This window comes from Stigmatopora argus, chromosome 2 (genome assembly GCF_051989625.1).
Source record: "Stigmatopora argus isolate UIUO_Sarg chromosome 2, RoL_Sarg_1.0, whole genome shotgun sequence".
NCBI classification, from domain to species: domain Eukaryota; kingdom Metazoa; phylum Chordata; class Actinopteri; order Syngnathiformes; family Syngnathidae; genus Stigmatopora; species Stigmatopora argus.
Genome location: NC_135388.1, coordinates 19,988,699 through 20,011,192, shown reverse-complemented (window position 1 = coordinate 20,011,192; position 22,494 = coordinate 19,988,699). Strand labels below are relative to the sequence as shown.

The following is a 22,494-nucleotide window of genomic DNA, read 5'->3' as shown; positions in this document are numbered from 1 at the left end:
GTTATTAGGTTAGGCTTTCAGTTGTTCTGACGTAATTTGTGAACAATGCTGTAGCACCGCCCACCGGAGACTGGCAACCAATAAGAAGTCCCTTAGGGATAATCTACAGGTATAAATGGCGAAGATGCCTGGTTGTCATTTAAGGGGAAAAAGCAAGCGAGTAGTAGTATAAAATAAAAAAAACCTTTTGACTCAACAAGTGTTCAGCTGACAGAGAGGGAGCGAGAGAGGCGTGAGACGGTCACAGAAATGACGGAGCGCTCAAAGCAGACGGAATTCACGTCAAAAGACAAAAAAGACACGGGTGACACCAATTTGGTTCTTAATGGACACTTTGACGGAGTGCTCAAAAGGCCCCCCGCTGCTTCTCAGGGTCCGGCCGCGGAGTCTGGTTTGCGCCGTTCGGTGTCCTCAGTGGCGGAGAGCTGGAAAGAGGAGCACACCAGGAGCGTGGAGGACAACGAAATCAGCCTCCCGTCCCTGGCAGAAGCGTACACCACTATCCTACGCGGGCTCGGGGAGGACCCACAGCGGCAGGGGCTCCTCAAAACTCCCTGGAGAGCCGCCACGGCCATGCAGTTCTTCACCAAGGGCTACCAGGAGACTATTATAGGTGAGTTTCAAAGCAAAGCTAAGCACGGGGGGGCGTTCGGGATAGCGCTGCTGTGCTCCGGCCAACAGGTGGGACCAATCTGTCCTTTTTCCTCCACTGAATTTTGCACTAAAACGGGGCTTTTTAACAGGATTCGACTCCCGCTTTGTTCGCTTTGAGGGAGAGTATATCTCTTTGGAGATCTGTAAATAAATACAGTCGTACCTCTACTTACGAAATTAATTGGTTCCAGAACTTTTTTTCGTAAGTCCTAAAAAACACCAACTAAACCCTTTAAAAAGGATCAATGTGTCCCACTTTCGTATGAAAGATGTGAGAAACAGACATAAAAGGCTACGATTACCATTTTCATATCACCCCAACCTGAAAATTTCATATCTAGAGACATTTGTAAGAAGAGGTACGACTGTAAGTGATCATTCTTTTCAAATGAAGAATCTACTTGAACGTTGCATTGCAATGTGTACTTCTAGTACTATTCAGAATTTAACCACCAGTGTTTCATGATTTGGGGAATGATCTAGCTTGGAATATCCCTGAATGAAGGCATTTTTTTCAAATATAACAAATTGAAAGAATGTGCCATTATTTGATGTTAATTAAAAGTGGTCGTCTGGGAGATATTCCTTTCATTCCTACCTTGGACTTGTTCACTACCAGTGACGGCAAAATTTGTCAAAGAACGGTCTGGAAAATGAATGAAATTCATTCATTGCAGCCATCCAATTGAAAATAAATCACTATCAATGGCAGCAATTGAGTGAATGTGGATTTGTTTCAGTCTGTATAAAAGGAGGGTAGGTTAAAGGCAGAAAGAAAAGGTATAAGTAAAAAGTGAAAATGCACAGTCAATAGCACCTGCACTTTTCATAATAGCACTCTTTGATGGGAACTTGTGTTTCACAGACGTCCATTTTCTGGATCGTATTCCTGTGTAGGTTTCAGCACAATCGGTCCAGTTCGCCTCACCATGGTATATTCAGTGAAGTCAGTAATATGCTCTGTTTGCCCACCTCTCTTGGAACTCATCTGGAGGCAGTTTAACTAAGCGCTTTTGTTTTATGAGCTTAAAGACCAAATTTAAAAGAAAGAATGCGTAAACTAAGGGAGAATTTGAGACATTTGAGACAAAACACCAAGTTGCCATGAACCAAGTTCTTTTTGATTGTCGTCACCAGAATTTGAACTCTGACAATAATAACAATGGTATGCATGCAGCATGTGTTGCACCTCAAGCACTGCCTTCTTCTGATTGGTTGTTTGAAATGCCTCCCCCTTGAATTTTGGGAAAGCAGAGAACAAACTGAAAACATTTGAGTACAGAAAGCAGTGTTTATTAAGAGTTAAATCAAACTGTTTGATCAGTGTACATGGTATTGTGTGTTTGTGCATGTGCATGCCCAGGTCATGTGGCAGAAATCCTCTTGTTGACTAGCACATGACCAAAAGCTTTGCAGAGATTTAACAGAACTTCTGAGCTTATTTATATGGATTGATCAAAATCGTTACACAATCTTGTGATCACAGTTTGATCCGGTAATGTGGGCCTGGCTGTACTAAATTCTCAAACAACGATGACCTTACGTGCCTATATCCCTTTTAGGAACTATAATTTAGCAAAGTTATGTTGACATGATAACACGATACTGACTAGCGCTACAAATTAAAGTCCACCAATCATGACGGCATTGCCAATCAGGTTCGTATTTCCTTAAGCCTTATTTTAAGGTAAAAAAAAAACACCCGTTGTTCTACCGACTACTGCTCCTGCCTGCCTGAGAGTCCATGATACACACGCAGGGTGGTGGTGATATTTGTCATCCGTACATGCACAGTAGTGTTCCTCCATACTGTAAGCAGAGGCCCAAATGGTTAACAATATCATTACTGACCAGCGGTGTCAGTCTATACGTACTGTTCAGTTTGCTGCTAGCCCCACGGTCAAATTGGATTAGACGTCCATTGCCATCAATGAATGTGAAACATGTTCACTCAATAACGACCTTCCCAATTCAAATGGATTAGATTTCTATAGCCGTCCATTGCAGTGAATAAGTTTACCAACAAAATAATCTAGGGGTATAAAGATATTGCTTTTTAATAGTTATTTTTTACCATAGACACACACACACGGCGGCTCGGTGGAGCGAGTGGTTTGTGCGTCGGCCTCACAGCTCTGGGGTCCTGGGTTCAAATCCAGGTCATGTCCATCTGTGTGGAGTTTGCATGTTCTCCTCGGGCCTGCGTGGGTTTCCTCCGGGTACTCTGGTTTCCTCACATATTCCAAAAACATGCATGGTAGGCTGATTGGACACTCTAAAATTGCCCCTAGGTATGGGTGTGAGTGCGCATGGTTGTCTGTCTCCTTGTGCCCTGCGATCGGCTGACCACCGATTCAGGGTGTCCTCCGCCTCTGGCCCGGAGACAGCTGGGATTGGCTCCAGCACCCCCTGCGACCCTAATGAGGATAAAGCGGTTTAGAAAATGAGATGAGAATGAGACACACACACACATACACACACACACAGTGGTACCTCTACTTACAAATGTCTCTACATACCAAATATTCACGTTACAAAAAGCCTCTATGGGGAAAATGTTGTGACATATACGAAAGAAACATGAAACCTAAAAAAGTCAAACATTCTCTTGTAGCATCCTGTATTTTATTTTAAAAATGTATAGTCCTACCCTGTCGACATTATTAAATAAAACGTAACCACCGGTCTCACAGCCAGCGACCACCTTGCTCTTTGCAGGCTACATACTCTCTATTTTGGAAATGACAAGGTTCTGCTTTATCAAGCCGTGGTCTGACAGCCAAGTTGTAAGCATTTGGGATGAAAATCAGCATTTACAAATTTGAAACCATTGTCCTCAGTTGGAAAAGAATGGATTGCCCTCTCCAGGTTAGTGATGGGCTCCTCTCCTAATTTCGGGTTAGGGTAGGTGTTCATGAGTGAGAGAAGAATGGGTCATGTGAATCAGTGCATGGTGCTGAAACTAGTAAACTTGTCTGAGTCTGATTTTTTTTCTTTTCTTTGGGGTATCGGTGCTGATCATTAATTTGAGGCTTACTTAGCCTGTAGGTCTGGGTAGAGGGCAATGCAGACGTATGATTTTTTTTCTTTTCTTTGGGGTATCGGTGCTGATCATTAATTTGAGGCTTACTTAGCCTGTAGGTCTGGGTAGAGGGCAATGCAGACGTATTGTTCCCTGTGGGTCACAAGTTAGCCAATTGTGAGCAGCCTTCAAACTTTTAATAACATCCCACTACTAATGCTTGTGCAGCAAGCAGCCTTTGGAAGGAAAAAGCGTCTTTTTTATATGCCGTTTAAAGACAAGTTGAGAGTCAAGACTGAATCCTAGGTATTTAAATTCTTGGACTACATTGAATGTTTTTCAATGGACAAAACGTTGAGGTCCCTGTTATTTGTCACTCTTTTTGAGAAGTACAGACAGACAGACAGTCTTAGATATGTTTAAGTGTAGTCGGGATTTTTCAAGCCAGTTATTCATGCTCGTCATTGCATCCGTGAGTTCCTGTGCAGCATGTTTTTTGTCTTTCGCGTGGATATAGAGAACGGTATCATTGATATACATTTGGCAGGTGACAGTTGAAGGACAACAGCTTGGCAGATCATTTTTGTAAAGAGTGAAGAGCAGTGAGTGGTCCTAGCACTGACCCCTGCGGCACCCCAAGACTGTTATGCCGCAAAGTAGATTTTGTGTTTTGTATACTGACGCACTGTGATCTTAAAGATAAGTATGATTCAATCCAATTAGGCATGGTTGGTAAGAAGTTAAAATTAGATCATTTAGTCAGCAGTATCTGGTGTTTGATGGTGTCAAATGCTTTAGATCAGGGGTGTCAAACCGGCCCTCAAAGGGCCGCAGTGGGTGCAGGTTTTCATTCAAACTCAACAAGAGGATACCTTTTGCAAGTGTAATCAATTAATTAAAGTCAGGTGCTACTTATTTTAGAAGACACCTGATTGGTTAAAATGTCGGCACTGGATCCGTTGGAACAAAGACCAGGACCCACTGCGGCCCTCGGTGGAATCGGTTTGACACATGTGCCTTAGATAATGGATAAACAGTGGTACCTCTACATACGAGCTTAATTCGTTCCGGGACTGAGCTCGTATGTCGATCTTCTCGTAACTCGAACGAACGTTTCCCATTGAAATGAACTAAAAACAAATTAATTCATTCCAACCCTCTGAAAAAACACCAAAAACAGGATATTGGATTGGAAAAAATGTTTTATTTCTTCTAATTCGCCATCTGTTAACAAAGTAACGCATAACTAGTGGTTTAATAGTAATAAAATGTGTTTAATAGAACTAAAATTAGACGGATTAGAGGAGCAGAGGGTACACAGACAGACATAGAAGCAGGCGGGGGTGGGGGGGTAGTGTAGTGTGGGATAGTGACCTTCTAACCCTAACCCTTTTTCACCTTGCAGTTTCGTGCATGTCAAGTCTAATTTGTGCGCATATAAGCCATACCCTTGATTCAGTCATAATTTTTTTGAGCGACAAATTCGGCGTATATGCAAAAAATACGGTAAATTTAAAGTTTATGTTATGTAGTGTCATAAAAGTGTAGCGAACTGAACTTGTTGCCGTCAAGTCCCTCTACCGTCCGTCTCGAAGGTAAGAACTCCATAACAGTACTGCACACAATAATGTCACATTTTATTGCAGATCATAACCACTAGATAGGTATTTTTAACTTTGTGAACGTAGATGGTGTATTATCTCTCTCATCTCATTTTCTGAACTGCTTCATCCTCATTAGGGTCGCGGGGGGTGCTGGAGCCTATCCTAGCTGACTTCGGGCAGAGCCGGGGGACACCCTGAATCGGTGGCCAGCCGATCGCAGGGCACAAGGAGACGGACAACCATCCACTCTCACACTCATACCTAGGGGCAATTCAGAGTGTCCAATCAGCCTACCATGCATTTCTTTGGAACTTGGGAAGAAACCGGAGTTCCCGGAGAAAACCCATGCAGCCCCAGGGAGAACATGCAAACTCCACACAGGTGGACCGACCTGGATTCAAACCCAGGTCCCCCACTGGTAGGCCGACGCGCTAACCACTCAGCTGCCGGGCTTGTTCAACCACCAGTTACTGCTGACTAATTTTTCTCATTTTAACTTGTTGGTGAATTGAAACAATTAAAAACATTTTTTCCATTGTAATATCCTATTTTTAAGTCGGGTTTTTTCAGAAGCTGGGAATGGATTAATTTGTATTTAGTTATTTTATATGAGAACATTTGATTTGAGATACGAGTAAATTGACATACGAGTGCGGTCCGGAATGCATTAAGCTTGTATCTTAAGGTATTACTGTATTGAATTATGTAAATCCTTGGCCTGATCACATTATATATTGAATATATGTTTTCTGTTTACATAAGTACTAAAAATAAAAGATCACACAACTTTTGGAGGCAATGCTGCTCAAATCCTTATATATATATATATATATATATATATATATATATATATATATATATATATATATATATATATATATATATATATATATATATATATATATATATATATATATATAAATTACAGCAATCTTTAACACCATAGTGCCACAAATGGCATAAATCATTTTAGAAATAAAAATAGAATTATATATATATATATATAAAATTCTATTTTTATTTCTAAAATGATTTATGCCATTTGTGGCACTATGGTGTTAAAGATTGCTGTAATTCTTAGACAGATTAGGTGGAAAAGAAGCTGACTAGTTGGGCATCTGTTGCCATTGGTAGTGTATTACAATATTGTTCTGCAAGTAAGCAGATATAATTTGTATGATGTCATGAAACTAAAATTATCTTTGGAAAATGTATTGTGTTGGTTGATGTATAAAAATAAAACAAATGTAAACAGTTTGTTCCAGAGGGATGCTGCTAAATATATGAAGAGATTATGAATAAAACTGTCATTACCTGTTGTCTGCCCTTCCCCTGCCTACCTTTCATCTAAGAAGATAAGATGACACCCCTCACAGCTTCTAACCAGCTTTGGTTCTCACCAGTCTGGCATGGGATAAGTGTGTGTGTTTCCTTATAAACTGCCAAATAATCTTGATTCTGACAGAGCAAGGATTTGAGCAGCGTTGCCTCCAAAAGTTGTGTGATCTTTTATTTTTAGTACTTATGTATAAACAGAAAACATGACTCGAAAACTTGCAACATATACGGGTTTTAGTTTAACTGATTAACTTGGTACCAACTAGGTTTTATTAGCGGTAACTTGTTCTGTTTCTCTACAAGAAAACCCTAAACACAATTACCACTTTATTACCGTGTGAACCCGTTGGCAGCCTTTGCCTTCAAGATTGGCTTTCTGCAAAAGTGCCGGTCCCTGAACAAAGTACCTAAAACAAATGTATTGGTGTAGCTATGCTAATACCATGCCTTGTCAAAAAAAGCAGATCTGTGTAGAAAAATAATATTTTATTGTTACTTTGACATCAAAGTGAGATTAGTTAGTACAGCAATTGAATTGAATGCTTTTATTGTTATTAGACAAGTGAGATTTAAAGCTTCACAAAGTGCATAAATAACAACAAACAAAGAAATAATCAACAAATAAATAAATAAGTAGCCAACAACATAAACAAGTAGGGAAGTGCACAAATAACAAACAAATAATCAAACAGATAATCACTAAATAATGATACAAATAAAGAATCAATAAATAAGTAATAAATAAATAAGTAGTCAACATACTAAATAAGTAGTAGTCTGATCCCTCTATACAGAAAGACACACCTTTTTTGTCAAGTCAATTCAGTCATGCATTTTTCATACTATTTATCCTAACGAGCGTCGCACCCTGAATTGGTTGCCAGCCAATCGCATGACGTAACTAGACAATAAATCTTTCACGCACACAATCAAACTATCTGTTTAGCATGCATGTTTTTTAGATGTGGGGGGAACCTGGAGTACCCGGAGGTAACCCGCGGAGGCATGGGGAGAACATCCAAACTCCATAAGAGAAGCTCAGACTCTTGATCTCAGAACTCATTTCTCCTCTCCGGGGGGTGCTGGAGCCTATCCCAGCTGACTTCAGGCCATTGGTGGAGGACACCCTCAACCGGTGGCCAGCCGATCGCAAGGCACAAGGAGACAAACAACTTAGGGACAATTTAGAGTGTCTAATCCGCCTACCATGCATGTTTTTAGAATGTGGGAGGAAACCGGAGTACTCGGAGGAAACCCACGCAGGCTCGGGGAGAACATGCAAAATCCACATAGGTGGACCGACCTGGATTTGAACCCAGGACACCAGAGCTGTAAGGCCGACGCGCTAACCACTCACGTCACCGGGCCGCTCGTGATCTCAGAACTATGAGGCAGAAGTGCTAACTACAACTCCCCTGCCCCACCCTGTCATATCAATGAATAACAAATTAAAAATTCAGCTTGACGTTAAAGTGATTCTTACTAAAAGCATGATCTTGCCTCATTAATCCTAAATTAAGCGATTACATTTCAAAACGACTTCCAGATTTTAATAACAATTTTGATTGTGAAACAATTGTAATTGTGGCCGCCTGATGGTGAAGTGGTTCACTTGCCTGACTGCAGTGTGGGCAGCTACGGGCTCAATTCCCGCTGGTGGCAATATCGTTGTGTGCACGAATGGTCGTTTGTCGTCTCTCTGTGTGCCCTGTGGCTCACTGGCGACCAGTGTAGGGTGTAGTCTGCCTTTTGCCCGAAGGCAGCTTGGATAGGCTGTGGCAACCCTCGCAACCCTTACGGGGAGGATGCACTGTACGGAAGATGGCTGATGTTTTCCTTGTTTCTTGTTACATGTGCTTTGTCTTTACATAAATTGTGCCTGTTTAAAGGACAGATATGTTAGATTTGTACTTCATTCATTCATTCATCTTCCATCTTGCGCATCCGCGTAAGGGTTGCAGGAGTTGCTGGAGCCTATCCCAGCATACTTTGGGCGAAAGGCAGACTACACCCTCGACTGGTTGCCAGTCAGCCGTAGGGCGCATAGAGAGACAGACGGCCATTCGCAGTCACAATCATACCTCCACCAGCAGGAATCAAGCCCACGCCTACCCAGATCGAAGTTGGGCGAATGAACCACTACACCATAAGGCGGCTTTTGTACTTAAATTACTTATTAAATGTAAATATTTTGATAGACATTAAAGATCATGTATTTTGGAAATAGATCTAACATGTCCATCAATTGTTTCCACTTTAACAGTTGATTGTCAGCACCCAAAAAGTTCATTTTTTTGGTCTCTCTACAATAGATGCCGAGATCAGTTCTTTGTCTTTGTCCAGGTTGCTACACCTTTACGTGAACGCTACACTACGTAAACTGACGTTGCTTCCACGTTCACAGTCAGAATTAACAATGCCATGTATCAATAGAGAAAAAAATCTAATTCCAAATGTCAAATGAGGCATGGAAAAGTCAGACACATAAGGATAGACATTGGAGATGAAACAACGGAGAGAACAAAGAAGGGAAAAAAATTGACAACAGATGGCAAAATTGCACGACTTCTCAGAATGTGCCTTTTGAGTTTTGCTATATTATTTTCCTCTTGGGGAAATTGGTAATAGGAATATGAACAAAGTTAACATTCTTTTACGATCTTTTTCTGAGGTTTATTGACCTGGGCAAAGATAAAATCTTCGTGTGTGCACATATGTTTGTCCATCTTAGTGTATTCTATCGATACATTATGAATTAAAATATTTGACAGTGTGTTGATAGATTGTTGAGAAAAGGATGGCAGTTTTACTGTTGAGGCCAAAGTAACAATTATGGAGCTTGTAACGCATCTCTTTTTTGGGGGGATTGTTTTCTCTTTTGTGATAACCTTCTTTGCTAGTATAGAGACTTTTTTTGAAATTTGAAACCCTTAACAATTAAAGACTAGCGTCATCTACTCATTTAAATTTTGATATATAATGAACATAGGTTGTAGACTTTACAAGACCATTGCTAATGTTTGTGTCGCTTGTTATTTGTCTTTTCTGATTTAAATGCAACATTGGTATGATAACGTAGCAAGATTCGTCATTGCAAAGCTCTTATCTGGCAAACCCAATGGTTGTGCATGTCAATATTTTGATCTAGGTTGCAGTACCATTGTTGTCCATTAGTCTTATTGGTCCTTTCAGTGTTTGGACACCTTGCTAGTTGATATGCTTTTAAAGATGAGTGATGAAAGGCTTGGTTGGCAACACAACCGAATCATATTCGGGCATTTGACACTAACCAATGAGACGTCTACAGAAAACAAAAAGCACCTGACTGCAATCCACTGATTGCACTTATAGGACACCAGATTGGTGAAAAGGTGTTGTCTTTATGGGTTGGAATGAAAACCTGCACCCCCTTTGTGGAATAGTTTGCCCAACCCTGTTCTACAAGAGGCTTTCCATTTGTTTGTATGTTTTGCTTTTACCTAGCTGCATGTTTACCTCATCGTCTTGCAATAAGCAGCAGCAACAAGTCGGTGAACCTCTCTCCTGCAGCTCTTTCACTGCCTCTAACTGATTGCCAGTCAGGAAATTAAAACATGGCCCCGTACGCCTGAGCAGCATCTGTGTCGTCACAAAACGATAAAAGCGCTTTATTGAAGACTGGTGACTAAATAAAAAAAGCAATAAAGCAATAGGAGTGTAGGGAAGCAGCACCTTGATTACATACTCGAAAAAGTTGATGATAAAAAGAGTGGAAATCAGGTAGGGGCATCACTTAGTTGAATAAAATCAATGAGTTCCAACAATGACTCACTGCTTAACAAGTTGGTCATTGGCCTGCAAGACAACTCTAAAACCAATTGAAACCGTTCATAAGCAAGCTGTCAAAGTATTGGACAGAAAACCAAAAACGTACCATCACTGTCAGATATTAAAAAAAGAAAAAGATAAACGACTGAACTGGGACAATACGGTTAAATATGCTGATGCCATCTTAGTCGACAAAACCTTCCATCACAGAGCTCCTCTTCCACTGCAAGATTTTGTAGAAAAACATTACAACAGATCAGCAAGAGCTGGTTCTAGAGGTGACTGTTGATCTCTACAGAAAGAGGGGGCACCCTGAATTGGTGGCCAGCCAAGGAGACAAACAACCATTCACGCTCACACTCATACCTAGGGGCAATTTAGAGTGACCAATCAGCCTACCATGCATGTTTTTGGAAGGTGGGAGGAAACCGGAGTACCTGGAAAAAACCCACGCAGGCGGGAGAACATGCAACTCCATACAGGTGGTCCGACCTGGATTTGAACCCAGGTCTCCCACTGTGAGGCCAACGTGCTAACCACTCATGCGCCTGGCCGCCCTATTATGTATTGTCCCTTTTATTAAATACATCTAACTCAATATGAAGTGTAAACTTGAAACTGCAGTAATCTAATGGTTACTACCTTTTTGTGTGCAGACGTGCTGAACGATGCTATCTTTGATGAGGACCACGACGAGATGGTGATTGTCAAAGACATAGACGTGTTCTCCATGTGCGAACATCACCTGGTGCCCATCATCGGCAGGGTGAGAGACGTCATCACTGTGCACACAAATACAAACGCGACGTCAGGGAAAACCAGATCGCTTCCTGGCAGGAGAGCTCTAATTTGACAACTGTCACGATGGCTACTTTGATATTCACAAACCCTCACAAATCATTATGTACTTGAAAACAGATATGATCTTTTAAAAAATTGTATTAGATTACATTTATTTATATTCTGTTTTTTCTGGCTTCAGCCTCTGGCCAACCTCTTTGACATCATTACTCTTACACTAAAACAGGATTGGTCATTGCTCTCATTTTAATGGGTACTCATTCATTCATGACCTCTTTTATCCCACCATCTTGCCTGCAGGTGCATGTCGATTACAACAACAAAAGGGGCCATTTCAAACCCCCCCTCCCAACAGTGTAAACCTTTAGTGACACCGGAAAATAACACACTTAGAGCAAGTGTTTTTTGACTATGTATGTTTGTGCCATCAGGTGGCTGTGTCTATTAAGCTTTTCACGTCAGCAGTGTTGCCTCTAATCCTTTCTGTTCTGTGAGTGAGTTAGTGGCACATGAAAGTAAGTGATATGCAGCTGTCTTGCTTCTTCTTACGCACCGCAACTACCGTATTTACTCACGTATAAGCCACATTTGTCGCTCAAAAAATGATGACTGAATCGAGGGTACGGCTTATATGCGCAGAAAAAGACGACATGCACAAAACTGCAAAGTGACAAAGACAAGACAAATGCGGCCAATATGGTCATTAATTTCAAAGTAGAGAAAATATAAACAGATACAACTTTTAGCGAATTAGCTTAGCATTACGGTGTTCATTGATAGCGCTGGGACACTTCATCTACACAGATACTCCGGTCATAGAGTGAGACAAAGACACACAGATGATTCATCATCTCCCTTTATATGAATTCCAAGGAAATGACAGTGCATGGCATTCTTCTCCGCAAACGCGCTACAGTCAGTCAACTTTTAGACGAACATTGAAAACTCAGCTGAAAACTCAGCTGAAAACGTTTGCGGTACTCCATGCAAAAGAACTACAATTCTAACTACAACGATGGGACCCCAAGCTGTCAGCCTAAGGGACTAAAAAACATAACATGAAAACTTAAGGACCTTAAGCTGCCCACTTAGGTCCCTGAACGAAATGAAAAAATATATTAACCTGCCTTTTAATGAAAACAACGGAAAACATTGGAAATATATAACATTGGGAAATTGTAATTTCTGTCATTTAAATACATCAAGTTAGACTTGTTTCTTTTTTCAAATGGAATAATTTGATATTTTGCTTTTACAAAGACAGGCATATTAACTTCTTTATGATATAGACCCTAATAATGTGCTTTTGATTCATACAGTATCTCAGAAATACCACAAGCGATGATTTTTCTTAAGATTTTCCCTTCAAAGTAACACATTTGTACTCACTATTAAAACCACTAATAGGGAAGTGAAAAGTGTGAATCAGGGGGTGGCTTAGATGCGAGAAATTATAGTTTCTGAGAAAAATGATGTCCACATCATAAGATCATAAGTAGACGCCAGGCCATTATAGTCCAAAATTTAACTTTTTAGCCTTGTGACAACCAAAAATGTGATGTCCACACATCTGGACGCCAGGCCCCAGGAGGTTAAGACAAAGTAATGGATTTGGTCGTGAGTTGGAGTGGTAGCAAACCGATGGTAAGTTTTGTTGTTGAGGATAGAGTTTTCTAAATAAATGTTTCTATGTTACGGTAAACAACGCCTATTTAGCTGGTTGTTCATCTAATTGTTTAAATACTAATCAGGGTTATCAAGCCTCTGGACAGCTTTCTGTTGAGTTGATCATTTGATTCAGGTGTGGTAGAGGAGGGATATATGCAAGAGACCCTCAAGGACCGGAGTTGTTCACCCCTGCTCTACTATGTAATGGTAGAGCATTTAATTGTTCTGCCGTTCAGCATACTTCCTAACATAACTGCACAAAGAAAGTGAAGTGAAAATTGAATATATTCCTCTTGGTTGTTGATTTTAGTATTTAATTTCAATTTAGTTTAGTTTAGTTTTTTTTTTAAATGCCATGTGCACTTGTCTAGCTTTTTGTAACTTGGAAGAGTCCAAATGTTTATGCCATTTCATTTGAATTCACATTTTTGCCATTGATTCAAATAGAGAGTAAAGGTTTATTTATTTCCAGTCCCACTGACAATGATTGAAAGTTGACGCTGATAACTTTTAACATCATTGACTACTGAATTTTAGCATTTATCATTTGATTTTGTGCTTCTCTCTCTCCCTTTAAATCTCCACATCCCCCCCCAAACACACTCAGACGCACACAGGTGTAACAGAGATGCAGAAAATAGAAATTGTAGCTTTCCACATGTTTGATGTCACTATCAGCCTTCTGCAGGAGGGACGGCAAGAAAAAGAGGAAAGACAAGGAAAAGAGATCTTTGCACGCTTGCCCTTTCTCTCATCTCGTCAACAAATTGCGTCTGACATTTGGATGGAGCATGTGTGTGTGTGTGTTTTAGATTTAAAGCCTGCAGCGCTTTAACGCAGTGGTTCTCCAGCTGATGACGTTCAGACTCATCCTTCCTTGCCTGGCCGGCTTCTCTGACATCACCATCCTTTCATTCCATATGTGGACATTTTTCTCAAACTACTCCTTTTCAAGAAAACAAAGAATGACATGATTGCTGTCATTACCCAACAATACAAGATGATTAATTATTCAGTGGATTTACAGCAGAATACTCACGGACAGTCATTTGTTTACGTAGAGAAAAAGCAAAAGGGCACAGGGAGCAAAGACCATACCTGTCTACCTCGGCCAATTGCTCCCCTTATTAATGATTACAATTACCATATTTACTCGCATATAAGATGCCCCAACCTATAAGCCGCAGCCTTCAAATGATTGAATTTTACATTTTCTCACATATAAGCCGCCCCCTGATTCACAATTTTCACCTTCATATTCATGGTTTTAATAGGGAGTACAAATGTGTTACTTTGAAGGGAAAATATTAAGAAAAATCATCACACATGGTATTTCTGAGATCCTGTGTGAATCAAAAGCACATTATTAGGGTCAATATCATAAGGAATTAATTCATCCAGTAATGGTTGTTTTCATGATGCAAAACAGAAAATAACCAAGAAATAGTAAATGTTACTTTGCCAACATCTACTGGTGCAGAAGAGTATAGCAAGTCTTGTGCACATATAAGCCGTACCCTTGATTCAGTCATCATTTTTTTTAGTTACAAATACGGCTTATATGCGATAAAAAAAACCGTACAAACGCAACACAGCACATGGGGCGCACGTAAAAGTATAAAATTTTCTCCAAAATGGATGGCTTTCTGACGCGCTATATATATATAGCGAAAAAGCGGACGGGTGAAAGCTGAATGCGCGTGCGCATATCATGCTTAAAGCAAGACAATGCTATTGGCAGTCGGCGATTACGTTGTCGTCTGGTACCAGTGACCGATACGATGCGGATTAGAGCTGAAATTGGTAAAACGAGATCGGTTTTGCCAAAAAACTTACTTAAAAAAATCCCATACAAAAGTTGTTATACAGCGTACACAATTTGAAATGATCAAAAAACGTGTAAAATACGGGAAAAACGTATACGTTGACAAATAAAAATAAATGTCTGTTTGCAATGTCAGATGCCAATAGTCCAAAATTTTATTTATGGGATAAATAACATGACAAATTCGAACCACAGTTTCAATATGTGTAAAACGAATGTGTTACTCATTAGAGGTACGCCTCAGCGAAAAGTGGATGCCTTTTATCAACAAGTTATGGGTCAGAAGTTGCACCAAAACCATTGTGGAAGGATTCGATTTTGGACAGCAGGGAGGAAGAAATGAACTTAATTCAGAATGGATTGGATGTCTGGGGCTTTCATTGGCACTGAAAGATGACCATTCTCAGCCAGCCCTCCCAATCTAAATGAATTACCATCTATTGCCTTTAATGGCATGCAGTAAATTCGATACAAAAAAATCTTAAGACTGTATTTATTTAATTTATCAAATTTTTGAATAGAAGATTTTTTTAAAAATACAATAAGAAGTGGACCGGCAGGCGAGTGGTTAGCGCTTTGGACTCACAGTTGTGGGATCGAGGGTTCGATGCTCACTGTGTGGAGTTTGCATGTTCTCCCCGGGCTTGCGCGAGTTGTTCTCCAGGTGCTCCAATTTCCTCCCACATCCCAAAAACATGCAGGTAGGCTGGTTGAACACTCTAAATTGCCCCTAGGTGTAAGTGTGACTGTGAATGGTTGTCAGTCTCCTTGTGCCTTGCGATTGGCTGGTCATCAATTCAAGGTGTCCCCCACCTGGTGCCCGAATTCGGCTGGGATAGGCTCCAGCAACCCCCGTGACCCTTGTGAGGATAAGCGGTACAGAAAATGAATGGAGGATGAATAATAATAACAAAATAATATTTTTTTATAATAATAATGTTAGTTTTTTTTTACAAAATAACCAAAAACAGTTTTTAAAATCTTTTTTCAAAACTTTTTGAAATTTTTAATCTTGCCCTACAAAGGGTTAAACGTCTTACATGTCAACGTTTGCATAGCACTGTCCTTGAATGGATTGTGCAAGAATTTAATCATTAATAGTCAAGTGCTGTCATTTTGTTTGTTTGTTGCTTCAATCATCTCTTCTAAATGCATTTGTTCTCATCCACAGGTCCACATCGGCTACCTCCCTAACAAGCGAGTTTTGGGCCTCAGTAAGCTGGCCAGGTGAGGACAGTGATATTGTCATTATGTGTGTACGCACCCGCGTGTCAGTTCAAGAGTATTAGTAAGTGGTTTTAGTGTTCTAAGCCTAAAGGTATTGGGGTCAGTGGGATCAGATTCTGCGCTTGTCCACACATATGGAATCTAATAATCCTCTTAAATACACAACCGTTGGACGTGATCAATTAAACTCTGATCAATTAAAATGTGTCCTCTTTATGGGTTGGAATAAAAATGACAGCAGTTTTTCCAATCTAAAGATAATTAAGCATTTTTTTGCAAACAGCATGAAATTTCATATGTGGTGGGCAATTATTTCATTTTAAAACACAATTTCCATTGCCTTTTCACAATTGAAAATGAATTATACATTTTGAACCTGTTCTCAAGTTGCAATTCTCACACTACTGATAGGCTCATTAACATAGTGTAGGCCTATATACAGCATCTAAACCAGGGGTGGCCAAGTCCGGTCCTCGAGAGCCCCTGTCCAGTCTGTTTTCCAGGTCTCCCTCCACCAACACACCTGAATCAAATAATCAGGATCGGTATGAAGCTTCTGGACAGCTTGCTGATGAGTTGATCATTTGATTCAGGTGTGGTAGAGGAGGGTGATATGGAAAACAGACTAGATAGGGCAAGGGTGGGCAAACCGGTCCTCGAGGGCCGCTGTGGGTGCAGGTTTTTGTTCCAACCGATCCAGCACAGACACTTAGACCAATGAGATTTCTGCCGAAAATAAGAAGCACCTGACTGCAATCCAGTGATTGCACTTGTAGGACACCAGATTGGTGAAAATGTGTCCTCTTTATGGGTTGGAATAAAAACCCGCACCCACTGCGGCCCTTTGTGGAATAGTTTGCCCACCCCTGGGATAGGGGCTCTCAAGGACCAGACTTGGGCACCCCTGTCTTTAACACTTGGGGAAAGAGAGGGGCGGAGCTGTCAACCGATCACCATGAGTGGTTAGCGCATTGGCCTCACAGTTCTGGGGTCCTGGATTTGAATCCAGGTCGGTGCACCTATGTGGAGTTAGCATGTTCTCCTTAGGCCTGAGTGGGTTTTCTCTGGTTACTCTGGTTTCCTCCCACTTTGAACACTCCTAAATTGCCCCTAGGTATGAGTATGAGCGTGAATGGTTGTCTGTCTCATTGTGCCTTGCGGTTGGCTGGCCACCGATTCAGGGTGTCCCCCACCTCTGGCACGAAGTCGGCTAGGATAGGCTCCAGCGAACATAGTGAGTATTCTATATGAAAGATGTGAGAAACACACAAAAATGAGAGAAAATTATAAGAAAATGATTTATTAATGTCTTAAAATGCATAAGAATACAAAATCCATCCGTGTTGAAACGCAGGGGAACAAGAGGAAGCTAACGGTAGGCAACACAAACACGAACACATGAATTTTATTAGTCGCTACTGTTTCTTACCTGTTTGGATTTAACTTGCCCTTCTGCAGTGCTTGTTGGCAAACGTTTTGGGAAAAAAATATATCCAAAGTTGCCTCTGACAACTTTTAATAATGTTTCTATAATGCAACAGACAAACGTCATCAAAGTGGGCGATCGACTCGTGAACACTTTTTCTGGATGTTTTTTTTCTACAAAAACAGAGTTTGTGAAATTTCTCCAGCATTTCTTTGATTTTTGCTGTTGCAATGCTCGCTGCTTCCTCCCCGTCTGCCTTCTCGTTTTATTCCCCCTTATTGTCGAGTGTTCCATTAACTCTAGAGAGTTTGTTTTAATGCTCCTCGACCAACTCGTCATTTTTCTCCACACTGAGCACTTCTTTTCATTCGCACTGGTAATTTTATTGGGAGGCATGATAATAAAAACAGAAGCAGCTGCTTTATCTACACTTGGAAAAACTCAACAAAAAAACACCATCAGAACTCTATGACGAGGAACGGTGGTCAAAAGTACATGGGAGAATCTTGAAACAGTGGTACAAAATTTCGTAACCTGAAAATGTCGTTCTTAGAGGCATTCATAAGTAGAGGTTTGACTGTACAGTGGTACCTCGAGATACGAGCTTAATTCGTTCTGGGACTGAGCTCGTAATTAATTTGTTCAAACCCTCTGAAAAAAACACCCAAAACAGGATATTGGATTGGAAAAACATTTATATTTGTTCTAATTCGCCATTTATTAACCAAGTAACAAATTACTAGTGGTTTAATAGTACTAAAATTTGTTTAATAGTACTAAAATTAGACGGATTTCGCGGAGGGGCGATAGAGAGGAACAGGGGGGACTTTTTGCACGGCATCGCGCTCATAACATAACAAACACATTTAAATGAACTTGGATTACGATGCACACACTCAAAAATAAGTTTAATCTAACCTTACACTAAACTTAATTCAAATTTTGTTTTAAATCTGTTATACCTTTCTTCTCCCGGTTGGCTCTATTTGCCCCGCCTCCACCCTGACTTTCAGATACAACCTATCGAGGGTTGTTTGTTTTTGTATTCCCTTCAAAATATTCAAAAAATGATGCACACAAATGTCCTCACAATAGGATAACGCACGGCCACTTGCCAACGAGAAGTAGTATATACTCCTCTCGTATTAGTGATCGCTCCGCCATTTGCGCTGACTAACGGGAAAAAAAACACTGAAAAAATGCAACGCTCCGCCCAGTGCTCGTAGAGACATTACACGAGGGAGTTGCAACCATAAAGACAGTGCCTATGATGTTCTTATGAGCAGCCTCTCACGTCCGCTGTATGCTCGTATATCAAAATTTGTCTCGCATCGCAAGATAAATATTTGCCCGAAATTTTACTCGTATCTCAAATTACTCGTATGTCGGGGCTCTCGTATGTCCAGGTACCACTGTATATTATATGAATTTATTAACTGATTGAGGGTGAAAAATGTCCAATCCAATTTGACCTGGACGGTCAATAGCAATTTGAGCAATCATTGCCAGAACTTCGAGTCAAAATGAATTCGGCATCAATTGCAGGCAAACAGTTAAATGAAAATTCAGGTATCACGAGGTTAAGTTTGTTGTAAAAAATAAGTAAATAAATAAATAAACCCCACACTTTATACTCTACGTCTCTTGTCAGGATTGTGGAGATCTACAGTCGAAGACTACAAGGTAAGAAAAGTGTTGTTTCGCAAAAAAAGACATTCAGAGTTCACGTGTGAAGTTTGTTTCCAGTTCAGGAGAGGTTGACCAAACAAATTGCCGTGGCTGTCACCGAGGCCCTGAAGCCCACCGGTGTCGGCGTTGTCATCGAAGCCACGTACGAACGCGCTTAACACCTTGTTGTGTTGTCATGCGCAGTGTTTTAAACATGTTAATTGCTGGTTTTCCGCAGTCACATGTGTATGGTGATGCGAGGTGTCCAAAAGATGAACAGCAAAACCATCACCAGCACCATGCTGGGAGTCTTCAGGGAAGACCCTAAAACTCGTGATGAGTTTCTCACACTTGTGAGGAGCTGAAGTTCTTCCTTCGCCCGTTGCAAGCGGTTACCGCCATTTGCACGGGGAATGGTTCGTCAACACTTGTGTGTGCTGTGTGTTCATCTTACCAAAGGAAGACAAATCATAAGGTTACAATTCCAATCATTTACAGACTATAACATTCACCCTACTATAAGCCGCACCGCCCAAATTTTACAAATTAAAAAAAAAAAAATCTATATATGACCATAAGATAGTGTTGATGTATTATCAGAAAAATCTCTCAACCAAAGAAGTGTGCACCAAAACAGAGAGTTATCTTCTCATTCATTTACAACAGCTCAACTTGTGTTCACTTAAACCTGTAAAAACAATAAAAATTCTAACTTTAAAAAAAAGACAAAATATAATAAAAGTTGTGGAATCCAAACTTTAAAAAAAGACAAAATATAATAAAAGTTGTGGCCCGAAAAATACAATAACCAAAGTAAGAAATTCACAAGAAAACTACATTTTACCATATTGGCCCGAATATAAGACGATGTTTTTTTGCATTGAAATAAGACTGAAAAAGTGTCGGTCTTCTTAAATTCGAGGTCTAGACACTATGCCCATTCATAACGCTAGATGGCGCCAGATATATTTAAAGGGAATGCTGAACACTTTCATGGTTAATGCAGTTAATGCAATTTTGTTGTTTTATCACAGTAGGTTGGTTAATTTACATTAAACAAAAACAAGCCATTACATTTACAAATATAATTGCACTTTAGTTTACATATTTAAATGTTCAGATATTAAGACGTGAAACAGTTTTTGCATGATGTGAATGAGGCAAAATAACATACTTTTTCTCTTGAATGTGTTTGAGTTTTATTTATTTAAAAGAAAGACAATATACATTTTAATGAACATATATATGTAAGATTATAGCCAAAGGCTAATTTCCATCTTTAGTCCCTTGCGCAGGTTGAAGATAACATTAATAAGGCAATTCCGGACAAAAGACTAAAAAGCAACATATAAAAGATGAGAAATACAGAAGTAGCACACGTCTATTATAATAGATTGTTATAATTATTAGTTTCAGATGTACTGTAATTATTTTCTGCATAAAAATTAAATTTGTTGTTCAATTATTTTTTTTTTTTTTAAGAGTCTTGAAAAAGAGAGTCGTCTTATATTCGGGTCAATACGGAATAATACTTTTTACAGATGAACAGTTGTTAACTGGTTCACGATTCACCATTGACATCCAATCCATTTTGAGCGCGATAATTCACTGCCAGTCCTCCTAGGCAAAATGGAACGGATGCCCTTTTCCAACAATGTCAGAAGCTGAGTTATTGTACACTTGTCTACGTCATCAAGAAGGTTCTGGTTTCGATTCCCTTGCCCAGAACTTTCTTCATGAAATTTGCATGTAACTTTCACCAGCTTGATCCACACCTTGAAATGTTTTGAATGCTAGAAATACACGATATATACATCTATATGTAGTCTACATTTTTTTTTTCCTCTTATGGAAGATTTTGTCTGTATGTGCCAACTTGAATGTGTCGCTGATTGTGACTTCAACTCAAAATCAAAGTAATGTGTGTGTTTTCTTGTGCCAGCAAGTGTCTGCTACGTGTTGAACTTTGTGTAGTACATGAGTTTATGTGTGTGTGTGTGTGTGGAGTTGTAAGCGTGACTCCTTTTGCGTGGCCTTGTGGAGAAGGAAGGCCAGTTGAATGGCTCCATCACTATTATTGTCACTTTATGTACTGTTTATTGGAACATCTTCATCCAAAAGAATACATATACATGTAATAAGAGTAAACAACAAGTTTTCTTTCTGTCAGACTCCTGTCATGTTGTTTAAGTCGTTTGGAAGCCAACGCAATCTCGACAAATGGATGGCGATAAACGTTCAGTTGTGCTTTTACGTAATCGTTTGATTTTACAGAAAATTGTTGACCAGACTTTTCGCAAGATATTGGCAAATAAACATTCACGTGGAATGTCCAAGCAAATATAATGTAGCTCAAAGAGCGGATTGCAACAAAGGATTCTACAGTTAAAATTCCTGTAAAATGACAAGAAAAAATAGGTTTTGGAAGTTGGAAAAAAACAGGGCGGCCCATTGATTGAGTGGTTAGCGCGTAGGGCTCAGTGGGAGTCCTGGGTTCAAATCCAGGTAACGTCCACCTGTGTGGAGTTTGCCTGTTCTCCCCGGGCCTGCGTGGGTTTTCTCCGGATACTCCGGTTTCCTCCCATATTCCAAAAACATGCATTGTAGGCTGATTGGACACTAAATTTCCCCTAGGTATGGGTGAATGGCTGTTTGTCTTGTTGTGCCCTATGATTGGCTGGCCACCGATTCAGGGTGTCCCCCGCCACCTGGGATTGAACCCTCGACCCCAGAACTGAGAGGTTGACGCGCTAACCATTCAATAAAGAAAGAAAAAAATGTGTGTGCGGCCGTGCGGTTGAGTGGTTAGCGCGTCGGCCTCACAGTGGGGGACCTGGGTTCAAATCCAGGTCAGTCCACCAGTGTGGAGTTCGCATGGTTTCCCCGGCCGGGCCTGCGTGGGTTTTCCCCGGGTACTCCGGTTTCCTCCCACATTCCAAAAACATGCATGGTAGGCTGATTGGACACTCTAAATTGCCCCTAGGTATGAGTGTGCATGGTTATCTGTCTCCTTGTGCCCTGCGATTGGCTGGCCACCGATTCAGGGTGTCCCCCGCCTCTGGCCCGGAGACAGCTGGGATTGGCTCCAGCACCCCCTGCCACCCTAGTGAGGATAAAGCGGGTTCAGAAAATGAGAGAGAAAAGTGTGTGTGGGTATACCCGAGGAGTTTGTTTTTGCAGTTGAACTATCTTCCACTAGATGGCAGAAAATACCCAGTTTATATTGGTACGCAAAAGTAAAAGTAATGTACTACATACTACTGTTACTTTAATCCAATTGAACGTACCCGTACAGGAGACATACTACTTTTAACAAAGTTATTTAGTGTGCAGATGGTTATTCTTTTATACTCCATGTTGGCATCACTGGAGAGTAGCTATCTTTGCTAATGTAAAATAACGTAACTGTAATAGGAAGCCTTTGATGCACTTTGTATGATTTTTATATATTTAA

General features: G+C 40.4%; 2 protein-coding genes across 2 annotated transcripts in view; one reads left to right on the top strand and one right to left on the bottom strand.

The window, feature by feature from the left end:
• slc67a1 (solute carrier family 67 member 1) overlaps positions 1–22,494 on the bottom strand; it is a 184,722-nt gene that overhangs the window by 144,101 nt on the left and 18,127 nt on the right. The window lies entirely within an intron of this gene.
• On the top strand, positions 120–21,204 carry gch1 (GTP cyclohydrolase 1). Its single transcript, XM_077591243.1, has 6 exons — positions 120–613; positions 11,082–11,191; positions 15,891–15,946; positions 19,024–19,055; positions 19,119–19,203; positions 19,279–21,204. Exons 1-6 carry the CDS (start codon positions 250–252, stop codon positions 19,403–19,405), a joined length of 774 nt encoding a protein of 257 aa, XP_077447369.1. The 5' UTR covers positions 120–249; the 3' UTR covers positions 19,406–21,204.